At 37.2% G+C, this 17,581-nt stretch overlaps 1 protein-coding gene across 3 annotated transcripts in view; it reads left to right on the forward strand.

The window, feature by feature from the left end:
• The window catches only part of LOC127842100 (ARF GTPase-activating protein GIT2-like), a 45,493-nt gene that overhangs the window by 24,437 nt on the left and 3,475 nt on the right, over nt 1-17,581 (forward strand). The window contains exons 11-17 of one of the 3 annotated variants that reach the window (XM_052371426.1): nt 7,922-8,136; nt 10,955-10,999; nt 11,895-12,062; nt 13,873-14,088; nt 14,901-14,969; nt 16,454-16,590; nt 17,070-17,210. In XM_052371426.1, coding sequence (XP_052227386.1) covers nt 7,922-8,136; nt 10,955-10,999; nt 11,895-12,062; nt 13,873-14,088; nt 14,901-14,969; nt 16,454-16,590; nt 17,070-17,210 — 991 coding nt within the window. The remainder of the gene's footprint in view (nt 1-7,921; nt 8,137-10,954; nt 11,000-11,894; nt 12,063-13,872; nt 14,089-14,900; nt 14,970-16,453; nt 16,591-17,069; nt 17,211-17,581) is intronic. The other 2 variants (XM_052371435.1, XM_052371442.1) reach the window with 2 other exon arrangements.

Here is a 17,581-nt window from a genome sequence, read left to right on the forward strand (position 1 = left end):
GTTTTTCGTCGGGGGGATTCCAGACTGACCGTTGTCTGCAGGTGACCGGTAAATTCAGGTGGCCGTTAGGTCAGTTTCGACTGTACATAACTATGCTCCAATCACATTTTACTGACATTAAAAAAAAGAAAAAAAAAGAAAAGGATGGCTTGACTGACCAATTTTTAGCTTGGCTGTTTTCAGAGAAAACCCGAGGTATTGTCATAGCCAGCTGGTCATGTCGTCCGCCGTCCGCATTGTTCTTAAACCTTAACATTTTATTAACCTTTTGAATTTTTTGGTTCTAAAATTAAAGGGATCTTTTCACGGTTTGGTAAATTGACAAAATTGAAAAAAGGTGTTTCAGATTCGAAAATTTTCGGTTTAGTTATGATATTTGTGAGGAAACAGTATTACTGAACATTTGCCATCGCCTAATATAGCCGTTATATGCATCTTTTGACGATTTAAAAACCTAAAAATTAATAAGCGTTGCAACGCGAAACGATTGAATAATTTGGAGAGTTCTGTTGTTGTCGTTTAAATTTGTGAAACTACGAAGTTGCTTATATAACGTACAAAATACGCAACGTATGTAGTCTTGGCAGGATAGCTCAGTTGGCTAATGCGTTTTTACTTCAGGATTCCGGGGGTCACTGGTTCGAGCCCTGCTGAGGGCTACTTTGTTTTTCCTTTTTTAAATTTTATTTTTGATTTTTTACTGGAGCTTTTAAAATTTAATGTTTACATTTATCAATATAAAGCATTTAATGACAAACTTCAAAACATGCCAAAATCTGTGAAAAGGCCCCTTTAAAGTGCTTCCACCTACAACATTGAAAATTCATATGTAGCTGGACCTTGATGAGTTCTACATGCCACACCCATTTCTGGGTCACTAGGTCAAAGGTCAAGGTCACTGTGACCTTTTAAAAAAATAATTCTGACAAACTTTCATTTATTAGCTCACCTGAGCACAATGTGCTCATGGTGAGCCTTTGTGATTGCCTTTTGTCCGTCGTCCGTCTTGCGGTGTGTGTCGTGCGCCGTCTACATTTGCCTTGTGAACACTCCAGAGGCCACATTTATTGTCCGATCTTCATGAAACTTGGTCAGAACATTTGTCCCATTGATATCTCGACTGAGTTCGAAACTGGGTCATGCTGGGTCAAAAACTAGGTCACTAGGTCAAAAAAAAATAAAAAACCTTGTGAACACTGTAGAAGTCACATTTGATGCCCAATCTTCGTGTTACTTTGTCAAAATGTTTGTTTAAATGATATGTTGGTTAAGTTAAAAAATGGTTCCGGTCCATTGAAAAACATGGCCGCCAGGGGGCGGGGCAGTATTCATTATATGGCTATAGAGAAACCTTGTGAACACTCTAGAAGTCACAATTTTTTCCCAATCATCATGAAACTTTGTCAAAACATTGGTTTCATTGATATCTTGGACGAATTCGAAAATGGTCAAGATCGGTGAAAAAACATGGCCGCCAGGGGGCGGGGCAGTTTTCTCTTTATGTATATAGTGAAAAAATGTGAACACTCTAGAAGTCACATTTTTGGTCTAATCTTCGTGAAATTCAGGTCAGAAGATTTGTCTTATTGATATCTTGGATATGTTCGAAAATGGTTACGTTTGCTTGAAAAACATGGCTGCCAAGGAGCGGGGCATTTTTTCTAATATGGGTATACATGTATATGGCTATATAGTTAAATCTTGTTCACACTCTAGAGGCCACATTTATGGTCCGATCTTCATGAAACTCAGTCAGAAGATTCATCACAATATTATCTTGGATGAGTTCAAAAATGATGCCAGTTGGTTGAAAAATATGGCCACCACGGGGGCGGGGCATTTTTCCTTATATGGCTATAGTAAAACCTTGTTAACATTCTAGAGGTCACATTTATTTTCGGATCATCTGAAACTTGGTTTAAAGATTTGTCCCAATGATATCTTGGATGAGTTCGAAAATGCTTTTGGTTGCTTTAAAAACAATGCCACCAGGGGCGTGGCATTTTTCCTTATATGGCTTTAGTAAAACTTTGTTAACACTCTAGAGGCCATATTTATTGTCCAATCTTCATGAAATTTGGTCAGAAGATTGGTCTCAATCTTGGATGAGTTCGAAAATAATTATGTTTGCTTGAAAAACATGGCTTCCAAGGGGCGGGGCATTTTTCCTTATATGGCTATAGTAAAACCTTGTTATCCCCCGCCAGAGGCGGAGGGATATTGTTTTGGCATTGTCCGTCCGTCCGTCCGGCTGTCCTTCCGTCCGTCCGGCACTTTTGTGATGGAGCCATATCTTGGAAGTGCTTTGGGGGATTTCATTGAAACTTGTATTGAGTATGGCCCTTTGTATCTTGAAAAAATGCTTTTTACTATAGGCACTTTTGTGTCTGGAGCCATATCTTGACGGTGCTTTGGCGGATTTCATTGAAACTTGGTATGAGTATATATATGCATAAGAAGATGATGCACGCCAAATGGCATTGTATATCATCTGTTCAAAACAGAGTTATGGCCCTTTGTATCTTGAAAAAAAGCTTTTTACTATAGGTACTTTTGTGTCCGGAGCCATATCTTGGAAGTGCTTTGGCGGATTTCATTGAAACTTGGTATGAGTATATATCCCCCGCCAGAGGCGGAGGGATATTGTTTTGGCGCTGTCTGTCCGGCTGTCTGTCCGTCACTTTTGTGTCCGGAGCCATATCTTGGAAGTGCTTTTGCGGATTTCATTGAAACTTGGTATGAGTATATATATGGATAATAGGATGATGCACGCCAAATGGCATTGTACACCATCTGATAATAACAGAGTTATGGCCTTTTGTATCTTCAAAAAAATGCTTTTTTTAGTGTCAAATATAACACTTTTGTGTCCAGAAGTATATAGGCGGGGGATATCAATTCAACGAATTTGCTTGTTAACACTCTAGAGGCCACATTTTCTTTCCGATCTTCATGAAACTTGGTCAGAAGATTTGTCCCAATAATATCTTGTTATCTTAGGTGAGCGACTTTGGGCCTTTCAGGCCCTCTTGTTCAAAACTGCACCCGCAGCCGAGTGTTGGGACCCGTTATGCGGTGCTCTTGTTAAAATTACCCAATTTAACCTTTGTCTGCACTCAGTATCTACTGGTAGACCAGCTAGCGGTCATCCAGGGAGAGTGTGATTGGTAAACTTCCAAAAATGATATGGCTGAAATACAGCAAAAAAACAACAACAACAATGAACAACTTCAAATATCAACATGATTCTGATGCCATTATTGCAGTTAAAGTTTAAGCCAGCAGAACTTCTTTATACATATTCCTTTCAAAATGAAAAGTGCTGAGGAATTGTGTTATAAATGAGCTAAAAGGTATCATGGGGGAAATTCAGACTCAATGTATAATAAATGGTCATATAATTATAATAGTGCAACAAAACATGCACGTGTAGACAAACACAGATTGTCTTTATTTTCTTATTTAAGTCCAAAATAAGGTTGCTGCACCATCTGAATACACTACTGTTTTAAATAGTACAAAAATGTGAAGATATTTAAAGAATAATGGCTTACTACTCAATTAAACAAACTGTATATTAACACATGCAAACAACTACCGGTATCTGCGTTTTCTCTTACATCTATTGTAAGACATTGTTATCTTGTAGTTGGTAGATTGTGATAATAAAATGTCATATTGCCATGCTTGTTTTCTCATTGTTGGACTTAACATAAGCCTCGCACATGTTACACTGACGGCTTCAAGGAAGTTCCTGCTTAGCTTTAAATCAATCCTGTGGAAAATCCAAGGGATTAAAAAATATTTGAATGTACAGCTTCAGTTACTGCAACACATTGAGGTTTGAAGGGAGATAATCCATGATAATCTGTTACATCAGTGTTACTGACAATGTAATGCTTTATGCTAGTTTAACACTACTGTCTTGTACTTTGATTCTTTTCTTTGGAGTGTTTGAGCATTTTCCAGGATTTATTATCTCCTACAATCATGAAGAATATTTTAGTATGTGAAATGTATTCACCAGTAATAGGTAACTAGTTCCATAAAACATTTAAAAAGCTTCAGAAAAATTTAATATATATTAGCTTAGAGATTAGCCTGTTAAAGTGTGTTCTTTTAACTTATTTATCAAGTCATTATATTATTTTTGAGTGCAATTAACCTCCACAAATTAAATATTTCTTTATTTAGAACATTTTGTCTTTGACAAAAGCACCGCTAATAGCCTGTACATGTTCAAAGTGATATGTATTTTGCTTTGATTTTATATGCATTCTTATGTCTTAGAATGGGATGGTGAATACTGATCCTCATTTTTAGCCGCCCAGACCGGGCAAGAGGATACCAACCCTGGACATGATAACACATTTATAACAAACCAAAAATTTGATACCCCAATAAAACTATGTAAGAACATGTACTACACATGTGCTATTAAATGAAGTTAACAAAAAATAAATACAAAACATGTATCTTTTTGTTACTTTTGAAAATGTAATTCATATTTGTGTTATATAACAATAGTGTTATATTTTGTATCAATTATTTAAAAGAATACCCTAATTAGTATTCCCAAATTGTTGATGCGAAGCCATCACAAAAATGCACCTGTTAATGTATATTGATTGGAAAGGAGGAGAAAGCCTGTAAAATATCAACAAGTTATTTGTAAATTATTTGCAGAATAATTTTTTTTTTCTCTCCTTTATTTCTTAATTTTTTTCATGGTACCAAACTTAAGGAAAGTTGATTAGCTGTGTTTGTTGCTTTGTCATTAAACTTGATTTGGCACTGGACCTAAAAGTGAGTGGTCCCTGCGGTCCCTGCTTTCAATCACAGACTGGATGCAGAATTTGTACCACCTGCAACATAATTTTGTCAATTTAGAGTCGCTGTGGTGTCCGCCTAGGGACCTGTGGGTCATGGCATCGATTCCTCCTGTGGGAGCGTTCTTAAGAACTCCCCCATAGACACCAAGTACTGGTTCCAGTTAGGGCTGTAACGATACTCTTGAATATTCGAATTACTCGAATACGGCTGTGGACGAATCGTATTCGTTATTCGCCACCTCCCGAACGGAATATTTGACGAATACAAACAACATGGTTTCGAGTTTGAAAGTTTAATCATCTTATCTTACATAACAAATGAAGGTTCATACAATAGCCCCCCAATATGTAAATGTTCTCCTTATTCCAGCGTTTTTCATAATGTTTACCCCACCCTTTATGTTACACAGTGAGATTATCTACAAAAATGGAGGGCACCGGTTAAATATTTACAACATTGACTTGAAAAATCTTTCGATGGTTGTTTAATGTTTATTTAGGTAAATAGGAGTAATTTGATGCTCAAACATACACACAAAGGATTAGAGGATGGAATTTCTTTTTTGTTTATCTTTGCAATATTGATTGTGCAACTTATTAACAAACATGGAGCCTAGCTATTGATATCGTTGACCCGCCTGCCAAATACACGTTGTTTGTCTGGCGCTACTTTGGTTTACTAGTCATGTTTTCAAAACTGTGTTCAAAGTTTAAGAAGTTCTAGTCAGTGTTTTGTTATTTCAAAGTGTTATATTTCATATTTTCAGTATGCAATGATACTCAATTAATCAAATTGACAAATACTCATAGATTCATACTATAAAATGTCATGTCAAGTTGTCAGTATTATTTTTGTTCATTAAAATTCATATATCGCGAATAAATATTCGTAATCGCCACCCTGAATTCGTGATACGTATCATATTCGTCACCTAGTGTATTCGTTACAGCCCTAGTTCCAGTCCCAGGAAATGGAATCAAGAGCCTTTCACATAAGACTTAGGCTTTCTATGCAATCAAGCTAAAATAAATAGATTTAAATTAATTTTGTCAATAAATTCCTGATGGCAATGATTAATAAATAGTGCCCATTTTTAGATTCTAAAAAAATATTTTTAATATTTTTTGACATTTAAATACCTGTTTCTTAACATGCTATAAGCTAATCTTAGAACAGCCTGCTCACTATGAGCTTTTGTGATTGCCCTTTGTCTGTTATTTGTTGTCTGTGGTGTGACATCAACATGTACCATGTGAATAATCTAGAGACTTTATTTATTGCCCAATCATTATAGAAGTTTATCACAAAAATATTCTCAAATCTCAGCAGAGTTGAAACAGAGTCGTTTGGGTTTTTAAACTAAGTCATTAAGACAAATGAATGAAAAAGTTTGTGAAAGCTATACAGACCAAATGTATTTTTTATGCCCCCAGATCAAAAGATCGGGGGTATATTGTTTTTGGCCTGTCTGTCTGTCTGTCCGTCTGTCTGTCTGTCCTTGTAACCTTGGTTAAAGTTTTGCAATAACTTTTGCATCTTTGAAGCTAGCAACTTGATATTTGGCATGCATGTGTATCTCATGGAGTTGCACATTATGAGTGGTGAAAGGTCAAGGTCATCCTTCAAGGTCAAAGGTCAGATATATGGCTTCAAAAGGGCGCAATGAGGGCATTGTGTTTCTGACAAACACATCTCTTGTTATCTTCATGAAACTTAATCAAAACATTTGTCTCTATGAAATCTTTGTTTGAAACTGAGTAATGAGGGGTTGAAAACTATTGAATTAGGTAAAATTTAAGAGAAAGCTCATGGCCACTATATAGGCCACATTTGCTGCACAAACTTCATGAAACTTGTTGTCCCAATAATATCTAATCTGAGTTTGAAACTTGGTCATTTTGGAGCCTCTTTTCAGATGCAACAATCATTTAATGTTTTAAATTAATATTTATGAGAAATTAAAAAAGGTATTTCTGATTAAGAAAACAAAGGTTATTAAAACATTTGAGCCTTGTCTGAGAAAACTGGGCTTAATACATGTGCGTAGAGTCATCCCAGATTAGCCCGTGCAGTTCATACAGGCTAATCAGGGACGACACATTCCGCCTAAACTTGATTTTTGGTAAGGATGGACTTCCTTGAAACTAAAAATATCATAAAAGTGGAAAGTGCCATCACTGATTAGCCTGTGGGAACTGCACGGGCTAATCTGGGACAACACTTTACGCGCATGCATTTAGCCCAGTTTTCTCAGAACAAGGCTCATTTAATCTAAAACTGCCCAATGCTCACAATTTTAAATAGATGCTGACAACTTTTGCCTTTCCTGGCTTCAGTTCACTAATTTGTGTTAATTGTTTAAAAGTGGAGCAACACGTGCCCTGTAGGCACAAGAACAAATAGTAAAACCTTGTCACTTGTCATCATACTTTATCAACACAATTTTGTGTACTGCACTTGTGCTGTTATGTAGTTTTTTTGTGATATGTTTGTTTGTATGGATTTTAATACTAGAATCTTTATTATGTTCTCAGTTATGTCAATTTTGAAAAATGCATAACTAATGCTATTTTATTTATAAAGTATAGTGAGTTGTTTTCTGCAGAAGATATTGTGTACATCTCAATGAAAGAAACAGGTTAGGTACTTATTGACTGATTTTTATTCTATAAGAGTAGCTAAAAAGGTTAGAAATTGTGATGAACTAAATTTGTTGTCCCATGCATAAATATCAACTTAAATTACAAGCTGCCACATGTTCAGTATCAACAAGAACTACGAGAGCGTGTCCATAGTCATTCTATTAGTGGATACATGCAAGCTGTGCTCTGGGAAAATGGGACTTAATGCATGTGAGTTAAATGTCATCTCAGACTATACTGTCAAGTCCGCACAGACTAAGCATGGACAACATTTTCTGCTTAGACTGGATATTAGTGTAGAAGAGACTTCATAAAAGAGACAAGTGTTGATCATGATTATCCTGTGTGGACATCAAAGGCTAATCTGGGACAACACTTTACGCAAATGCAATTACCCTGTTTTCCTTCAGCGCATCACATTTGGCTTTTGTTTCTGTATTTTTCAGAGAAGAGGGAAAGTCTTCCAGCGACGCCCACCTCCTTCAAGCGTCTTGCCAACAGTTTTGCCAGTGATGATGAGCCCCTGTACGACAGCGTGGCATCCGACGAGGACTACAGCAGCGTGGACAATCTCAGCCTGCACAACGTGAGAACCGAGGAGTCACAGGCCGAGTCCAGTGCACAGGACGCCTACATGAGGAACGAGGTTAGCTGCCTCACAGTCAGTTCACTATTTGCAACCTTATATTTACCCTTAACATTTGCTATTTTATTAGTTCACCTGATTGCTCAGGTGAGCTTTTGTGACAGGTCTTTGTCCGTTGTCTGTCCATCCGTCACTCTAGAGTCCACATTTATTGTCCGATCTTCATGAAACTTGGTCAGAAGCTTCGTCCCAATGAAATCTCGGTCGAGTTCGAAACTGGGTCGCGCCGGGTCAAAAACTAGGTCACTAGGTAAAAAAACAAAAAAAAAACGTGTAAACACTGTAGAAGTCACATTTCATGCCCAATCTTCATGTTACTTTGTCAAAATGTTTGTCTTAATGATATGTTGGTTGAGTTCAAAAATGGTTTCAGTCCGTTGAAAAACATGGCCGCCAGTGGGCGGGGCAGTTTTCCTTATTTGGCTATAGAGAAACCTTGTAAACACTCTGGAAGTCACAATTTTTGGCCCAATCATCATGAAAGTTAATCAAAACATTGGTTTTATTAATATGTCGGACGAGTTCGAAAATGGTCCAGATCAGTGAAAAAACATGGCCAGTGGGCGGGGCAGTTTTCTCTATATGTATATCTAGAAGTCAAATTTGGTCAGAACATTTGTTTCCTTGATACGAGAGTTGAGTTGGAAAATGGTTCAGGTCAGTTGAATAACACGGCTGCCCGGGGGGGGGGGGGGGGGGGGGGGGTTGCCCAATCATCATGAAACTTGGTGAAAAGATTGGTTTTATATATATCTCAGATGAGTTTGCAAATAGTCCCGATGGGTCAATAAACATGGCTGCCATGGGGGTGGGGCAGTTTTCCTTATGTGACTATAGAGAGAGAAACCTTGTGATCGAACACTATAGAAGTCACATATTTTGCCTAATCATCGTGAAACTTAGTCAATACATTGGTTTTATTGATTTCTTGGACAAGTTGGAAAATGGCTCAGATCGGTGAAACACACTTTTTAGCTCACCTGATTGCTCAGGTGAGGTTTTAGGATTGGTCTTTGTCCACTGTCTGTCCGTCCACATTTGGTTTGTAAACACTCAAGCATTCACATTTCTCAGGCATTCTTTATCAAAGTTGCTGAAAGATCTCAGTTATGTTTGATTATATTATACAAAATCCATGTAAGCAAAGTTTGATGTTTGGTAAGGGGGGTCAACTCAAATTATAGGTCACCATTTCAAATCTTACAAAAACAAAAACACTCCATACGCCAGAGTTTTGGTTCAATAATGATGAAACTTGACCAGGATGTTTGTCTGGTCAATATCCAGGTCAAGTTTGACATTAGGTTAAGATTGAATGAACCGACTCCTCTCAGGTGAGCGAACTAGGGCCATCTTGGCCCTCTTGTATGATTACACAGATAATTTGCATCTTTTATTTTCCCTTAACATTTGCTTTGTGATATCTACCCTGAATATTTACACCTTGTTATTCACCCTCACTTGCTGAAAATGAATTATCAGAAGATCTGATTTAAACATTTTCAAAAGTGTAAGGACATAAGCTTTTCATAAAATAACATTTGCCTTATGCTGTCTTTAAGTGTATTACAAATGATAGATCATGCATAATGTTCTATCTTTACAATTTTTTGTGGCTAACTTCATTATATTTCTCCTTGTTTTATTATTAACTTCACAATGCTTGTTAATTTTCAATTTGATTTTCCACCAAGTTAAAAATCTTGATTACCATATGAGATTGCAATATGATTATTAGGCTGCATCAAACAGTAAGTTTTACATTCAGTAATAAGTTTGCATTGACCAATCTTGATGACATTTTCCTTGATGAGCTTGCAAGGAAATTAACCCTTTGCATGCTGGGAAATTTTTCGTCTGCTAAAATGTCGTCTGCTGAATTTCTAAAATTAGTATTTTCTTCATTTTTTTTTCAAAAAATACTATCAGAATAGCAAACAGTTTGGGTCCTGATGAGACGTCACATTCTGTGGCGTCTCATCTGGATCCAAACTGTTTGCAAGGGCCTTCAAAATTCAGTTCCAGCACTGAAAGAGTTAAGCTGGGAATTGTATGTGGGGTGTGTAAGGTCAAGGTCATGGTCACTTAAAAAAAGAAAAACAGTTTCGATTCAGTTACTCAAGTGTCAGTTTGAATGTGGGTATTGCACTGAAAATGCGTTTCTCTTACATGAAGGTCTAGCTTGGGAGAAACTTTGGGACCTGTGGGATTAAGTTAAAGATACATGTTACTAATAGTGGAAAAAATATTTTTTCACAACTACTAAAGTATAGATAGAGATATTGTGCTGAAGCTTTGTTTGTATGTAGCTTGCATTTGCCCATAATAAATAGGGACCAGTGATATTAAGATTAAGGTCACTAGTTCTAAAAGTAGAAAACCTTTCCTCTCAATAGGTTGAGGTTTTATGGGGGCTTTGTTTCGAAATATCATTTTGGTAGCTTACATGCACACCTCGCTTGGAATTGCATTTAATACCAGTTGCATCAAGGTTCATTGCACCGTTACTTTAAATAGAAAAAACTGATTTCAACTCAATAATTTGAGTTTAGATGGAAGTATTATGCTAATTATTTTAATTTACTTCTAAGGAAAAAACTTGGTTTGGTGGCATTTTTTTATGTTTAATGTTTTAATTTACCCTGTTGTGTTTTTAATCTATCATTGTTATATCTAATTCCCTAATTCTTCAGCATATAACTATTAATTAACAAACCCATGTTTCCTCTGGCTGACCTGTGCCTTGCTTCTATGTAGTCCTCTACTCTTGAAAGTCCTCCTATAGCAAGCCTTTATGTAGCCCTCTACTCCTGATCACCATCTGTCCTTGCAGGATAAGGAGTCTACCCCTGTACCAGTAGCCTCCCCTGAAAGAAGAGTGAGTATAACATGCTCTCCACTGTGTGTGGACATTTCAGGAGGCTAGCAATTTTCTTTCTTATATTTTTAATGGACCCCCTCCCCCTTTTTATTTAATATACTTAAGAAAAGACTGGCTTAAATTATCTGCTTATTAAGTTTGAAAAAATTAAGCCATGCTTTGAAACTGATTTTAGTTTTCACATTTAAATTTTTTGGATCTCCATCAGAGAATTGAGACTTAATTAGGCTCATCGATATGTATTAAAATTTATTAATGCATTAGCTCATTAATTTGGTCCGATACAAAATTTCTTTCTCAAGCTGTGGAAAGTTTGCAGTAAAAAAGATTTACTGAATGCTTTTCTCAAAAGTATGTATGTTGGTTTAATTATTTGTTGGTTGCGTTAGCGGCCAGCTAAATTTACAGAGCATATTTTGCAAATAAGTATGTGCGTAGAAGCCTTAAGTACGGTAAGAACCACAACTCACTCTGCAAGGGACGATTACCGCTGCCTGTCTGCAGCAGACGACAAATGTTTCTGCTCTAGCAGTGAGTGTATATACCCTCTAGCAGTGAGTTTATATACTAACTTGTAAGTCGACATTGGCAAGTCTAGTGTTTGTCATTGAAATCTGTACATATTGGCTGCTTTCAGGGAAAACGGGTCTTAATGCACGTCAAATAAGATTAGCCTGTGCAGACTGATTAGCCTGTGCAATGTGCACAAGCTAATCAAGGACGACAACAGCGAACAACTGCAGTGCCTTCAGCGCTTTGATATATATTTCTGTTTGGTGTAGATTTGATATTTTTATCTAATTGATTTTCCCTCTTTTTAAGAAGAGTGCCTTCCGTTTACCATGTATTGCCATGAGATGTAGAGCTGTACAGTGTTTCCAAACATTTACAGAAGTCTAGTCCAGAAGTAGGGGATCAGGGGGGCGTGGCACCTACGCATGTGAGTGACGGGGCCATGATGGAGTTGAGGCAGGCTTTAATGCACTCACAGTCTGAGGTGCGACAGCTCATACAGGCCAACAAGAATCTGCAGCACGAGGTGGAGAGGCTCAACACTCTGGTCAGTAGATTGCCTTCAGTTGCTTGTATGTGTGTGGGGTGGGTGGGTGGGGGGTGTAGTAGAGTTGATTTATTAGAGATGTTGAACACTGGTCAGTAATTTGTGTTCAGTTGCTTGTGTGGGGGAGTGGGGGGTGTGTGCTAGTGGTGAGATATTAGAGATGTTGAACACTGGTCAGTAATTTGTGTTCAGTTGCTTGTGTGGAGGAATAGGGTTATGTGCTAGTGGTGAGATATTAGAGATGTTGAACACTGGTCTGTAATTTGTGTTCAGGTGTTTGTGTGTGGGGAGGGGGGAGTGGGGGGTCTGCTAGAGGTGAGATATAAGAGATATAGAACACTGGTCAGTAGATTGGGTTCAGTTACGTGTGAGTTTTTTGGGGGGGGGAATTAGGAATGATAGAGATGATATATTAGAGATGTGGAACACTGGTCAGTAATTTGCGTTCAGTTGTTTGTGTGGGTGGGGTGGGGGTGCTAGAGGTGAGATATTAGAGATGTTGAACACTGGTCAATGGATTGTGCTCAGTTGCTTGTGTGTAGGAGCCAGGGGATTGGGTGTGATAGAGGAGAGATATTAGAGATGTTGAACACTGGTCAGTTATTTGTGTTCAGTTGCTTGTGTGGGGGAGGGGGGTGCTAGAGGTGGGTATTAGAGATGTGTTTTGATCACTGATCTGTAGATTGGGTTCAGTTGCTTGTGTGTTGGGGGTGATAGAGGTGAGATATTAGAGATGTGTTTTGATCACTGGTCAGTAGATTGGGTTCAGTTGCTTGTGTGTTGGGGGATGCTAGAGGTGAGATATTAGAGATGTGTTTTGATCACTGGTCAGTAGATTGTGTTCAGTTGCTTGTGTGTTGGGGGGTGCTAGAGGTGAGATATTAGAGATGTGTTTTGATCACTGGTCAGTAGATTGTGTTCAGTTGCTTGTGTGTTGGGGGTGCTAGAGGTGAGATATTAGAGATGTGTTTTGATCACTGGTCAGTAGATTGGGTTCAGTTGCTTGTGTGTTGGGGGGTGCTAGAGGTGAGATATTAGAGATGTGTTTTGATCACTGGTCAGTAGATTGTGTTCAGTTGCTTGTGTGTTGGGGGTGCTAAAGGTGAGATATTAGAGATGTGTTTTGATCACTGGTCAGTAGATTGGGTTCAGTTGCTTGTGTGTTGGGGGTGATAGAGGTGAGATATTAGAGATGTTGAATAGTCTTGTTTGTAGCTTTTCTGCGTTGATTTATATGGTATTGAGAGGTGAGACTTTAATGTCATAGAAAATGTCATGCGTTGAGACTAGAAACATACTGTATTAGAAGTGAGTGTGTCGAATAAGCGATGGACACTTTACTTAATTTTTACTGTTAGATGGACATAATGTGCTTAGAGTTATTTGATTGTGTCAGAACATTGAGAGATTAGGTAAAGGCATGATACTCCAGATTACATTGTATTTAATTGTGAGGCTAGTCTGATCTATAATGTCAAAGAATTTAATAATTATAACCAATTGTGTGACTTGTTGCACTGCATACTGCAGCAATATCTTATATTATTTAAATACTGTCAAAACAACAACAATCCAACAAGCAAACATGAGGATATAATAATTTCATGTCAAGATTTGAATACCCGATCTTTATTCTTTTGAATCAACACATGTTGAGTTACATGAATGATACCATTACGCGTGCAACTTATACACAGCCAACTTGATTCATATAAAAACAGTCATCCCTCTGAAGCCGTTTATTGCAAACATGATGTGCATTGTGAAACCAGGTAGAGTACCAGAATTCAATAAATCTTTATTATTGCAGGTCCATTCATTGGTCCACGAAAATGCCATGTTACGGGAACAACAACAACAATTATTGAGGAGTCAAGGTCAAATGCATAATGGGGTTGAAGGTCACGAACCCATGGGCCGTATCCAGGGTGTTCAGACAAGGGGGGCAAGGAATAGTGGTGGGGCACGACCACAATCTATGTTTGAACCCCGAAATCAGGAAAGGTTGTCTCAGAAGTCTCAGAAGGTAACAATTATTAATAACTGACAGTTGATCAAACATGATTGTTAAAATAGTCAATAACTAGTAACTACAGGCTGTCAAACAAGTATGAGTAACAATAATAGTCTGTCAAATAATAATCAGGGGCTATAGTCTTTCAAACAATAACTAAGTAACTCTAATTCTCTGTCAAACAATAATTTGTAATTATGATGGTTGGTCAAATTTTAAGTAATAATGACAGTCTGTTAAACAATTATTAGAAACTATAATAGTCTGTCAAACAAGCATTTGTAAATACAGTCTGTCAAACAATTATAAGATAATATGACAGGCTGTAAAACAATAATATTAATAAAGTAATTATGTTTGCCAAACAATAAGTAACTATGAAAGTATGTCCTTTGTTTGTGCTTGTTTGATTTATATTATTTTCAATGATTGCAAAAGGGAGTCCACATTATAGTTAAAAATGTAGTGAAACAAACACCTTTTGATGATATTCTCGGCAATATATATTCTGATGAAATAGGTAATATATTCACTATTTGTGCTCTAACATGAAGCAGAGATGTTAACCCTCTCCCACTCAAACGCAAAGTGAAAATGGCTTTTGTTACCAGCATAAAACCAGAACAGCATCTGAGTAACACACAGTCTGTTCAGGTTTTATGCTGTTAAGTACTCATCATTATCTTATGGTTGGAAATGAAGCCTTTCAAACTTTAATAAATTAGGAAAGGACTTAAATTTAATTTGATTTTCTAAAGGACTTAAAATGCATCAAAATGCGTTCATAAGGGTTAAAGGGTTAATAGCTGGTATGTGAATTGCAGAGCCAATCCAAGGATGACTTGTATCCTGTGCAGTCCTCAGGGGAGTACAACACCACAGAGGACAACAAGGTGGGTGTTGGCCCAGCAGATCCTGCTGTTCAGATAGTTCATGAAGCTTGTATAGCTCAAACAGCTGTACTTTGCAGTTCACGAAGCTTGTATAGCTCAAACAGCTGTACTTTGCAGTTCACGAAGCTTGTATAGCTCAAACAGTAGTACTTTGCAGTTCTCGAAGCTTGTATAGCTCAAACAGCTGTACTTTGCAGTTCACGAAGCTTGTAGAGCTCAAACAAAGTACTTTGCAGTTCATTTAGCTTGTATGACTCCAACAGCTGAACTTTGCAGTTCATGAAGCTTGTATAGCTCAAACAGCTGTACTTTGCAGTTCATGAAGCTTTTATAGCTCAAACAGCTGTACTTTGCAGTTCATGCAGATTGTATAGCTCAAACAGCTGTACTTTGCAGTTCATGAAGCTTGTATAGCTCAAACAGCTGTACTTTGCAGTTCATGAAGCTTTCATAGCTCAAACAGCTGTACTTTGCAGTTCATGCAGATTGTATAGTTCAAACAGCTGTACTTTGCATTCTGTGGTTCAGATAGTTCATGAAGCTTGTATAGCTCAAACAGCTGTACTTTGCAGTCCATGAAGCTTGTATAGCTCAAACAGCTGTACTTTGCAGTTCATGAAGCTTTCATAGCTCAAACAGCTGTACTTTGCAGTTCATGCAGATTGTATAGCTCAAACAGCTGTACTTTGCATCCTGCGGTTCAGATAGCTTGTATAGCTCAAACAGCTGTACTTTGCAGTTCATGCAGATTGTATGGCTCAAACAGCTGTACTTTGCAGTTCATGAAGATTGCATAGCTCAAACAGCTTTACTTTGCAGTTTTGATACTTGTATAGCTCAAACAGCTGTACTTTGCAGTTCATGAAGCTGGTATAGCTCAAACAGTTGTACTTTGCAGTTCATGAAGCTTGTATAGCTCAAACAGCTGTACTTTGCAGTTCATGAAGCTGGTATAGCTCAAACAGTTGTACTTTGCAGTTCATGAAGCTTGTATAGCTCAAACAGCTGTACTTTGCAGTTCATTAAGCTTGTATAGCTCAAACAGTTGTACTTTGCATCAATGTTGTATACTCTTACTGGTCTGGAAGTATTGGTTATTAATCTAGTTGTTAACAACCTTCATTTTGTTCTAACCATTATAGTTTGCTTTTGTCTGAAAAAATATTTGTATTAGGAATTCCTCTGTCTTTTTGGTGCAACAGATCTGTTAAACAGATTCTCACTCACACATAAAAGGATAATTATGATTATGAAAACAGTCAAATTATTATATTGTTAAAAACGAACATTATACATTTTGAGTCATATATTGTTTTGTGTATTCTTGTTGTTTATAAATATTGATGAAAAAATAAATGTGAAAAACTTGTATTTTCTATTATATTTGAAGGTAACATGCATAGCTGAAAAAGAAACAGAATCTAGGAAAATGGTACCATATAACAATAGTGCTTATATTCAAATACTGTATTCTCTTGCTTTAGTCGTCAAGTAACAGCTCGGGTTCGTCATTCTCTCAGGGCAGTGGGGAGTTGCGTCATGACTCCCTTGGTTACTATGACAACCCAGTGTCCCACTACGACAATCCCCGCTCACTGCCCATCGATAAAAGTGCAATAAGGTAAAGATGCCAGACTACAACAATAGCCAGTTATTGAAAGCACATTTTGTTTATCTTTGCTTGAAAATTGTCTTAAATTCTCTGTTTTACAAGGATCCAAATACATGAGATAATAGCATAAATGTGATTGTAATGGACTTTAAAATAACCTCCCTTATGTTTGGATTCAGTTATTTGAATGAGAGTGCATTAGTAATATTCATACCAACTATTTATTTGAAATATTGTTATGTATTCAGCTATATAAATCAACCAATAGAGCGCTCTGCTTATACCTTTTTCCAATTCTCTTCATTCTTTCCACATTTTTTCGAACCTAATATGTACTCTATAAGGAAGAATTAAAATCAGTATATCTAGTGAAAATGCCCCATACAACTATGCCAGATCTCCCAATTGTCTCGTTCAAGTGCACTTGTGTTTTTTCCCCATACAACTATAGCTTATCCCACATTATGTTTCTGTTGCTATGGTGACAGGGAGCAGCCAGACTTTGAGGAGGCTCCCCTTGAGGAGATGGAGGGCTACCCCTCACTGGAGATCCTGATGCAGAAAACAGAGAGAATCACCAAGAAAATACAAACACTACTTTTATCAGCACAGGAAAATAACATTGCAAGGTATGGCTATCTTATTGGCAGTATGTTTCCGCCATAAGTCTTATTACCCCCTCTTTAATGCCGAAATTGTTGATCAAATTTAAGTTTAAATCAGTGAGTATCCTAACGGAAAAATTTGTTTGACCAAGTTTAATGAAAAAAACGTTGCCTCAAGAGTGTTCTTAATGTAAATTTTGATGACTGACAATAAATGAAAGGTGTTTCCAAAATTAAAAATGAGCAAATTGTGCTTCGGTGAGCTCCTAAAAGATAAACTAAGTAAGGTATTTCACTTCTATGAGGTGTTTCCAAAATCAAACCTTTTTGGATTAGTTTTTCAGACGTTTATAATATTATTAAAAGTTTTGCTTTGCACCATGTTCTGAGTATCA

This window comes from Dreissena polymorpha, chromosome 1 (genome assembly GCF_020536995.1).
Source record: "Dreissena polymorpha isolate Duluth1 chromosome 1, UMN_Dpol_1.0, whole genome shotgun sequence".
In the NCBI taxonomy this organism is placed as follows: Eukaryota; Metazoa; Mollusca; class Bivalvia; order Myida; family Dreissenidae; genus Dreissena; species Dreissena polymorpha.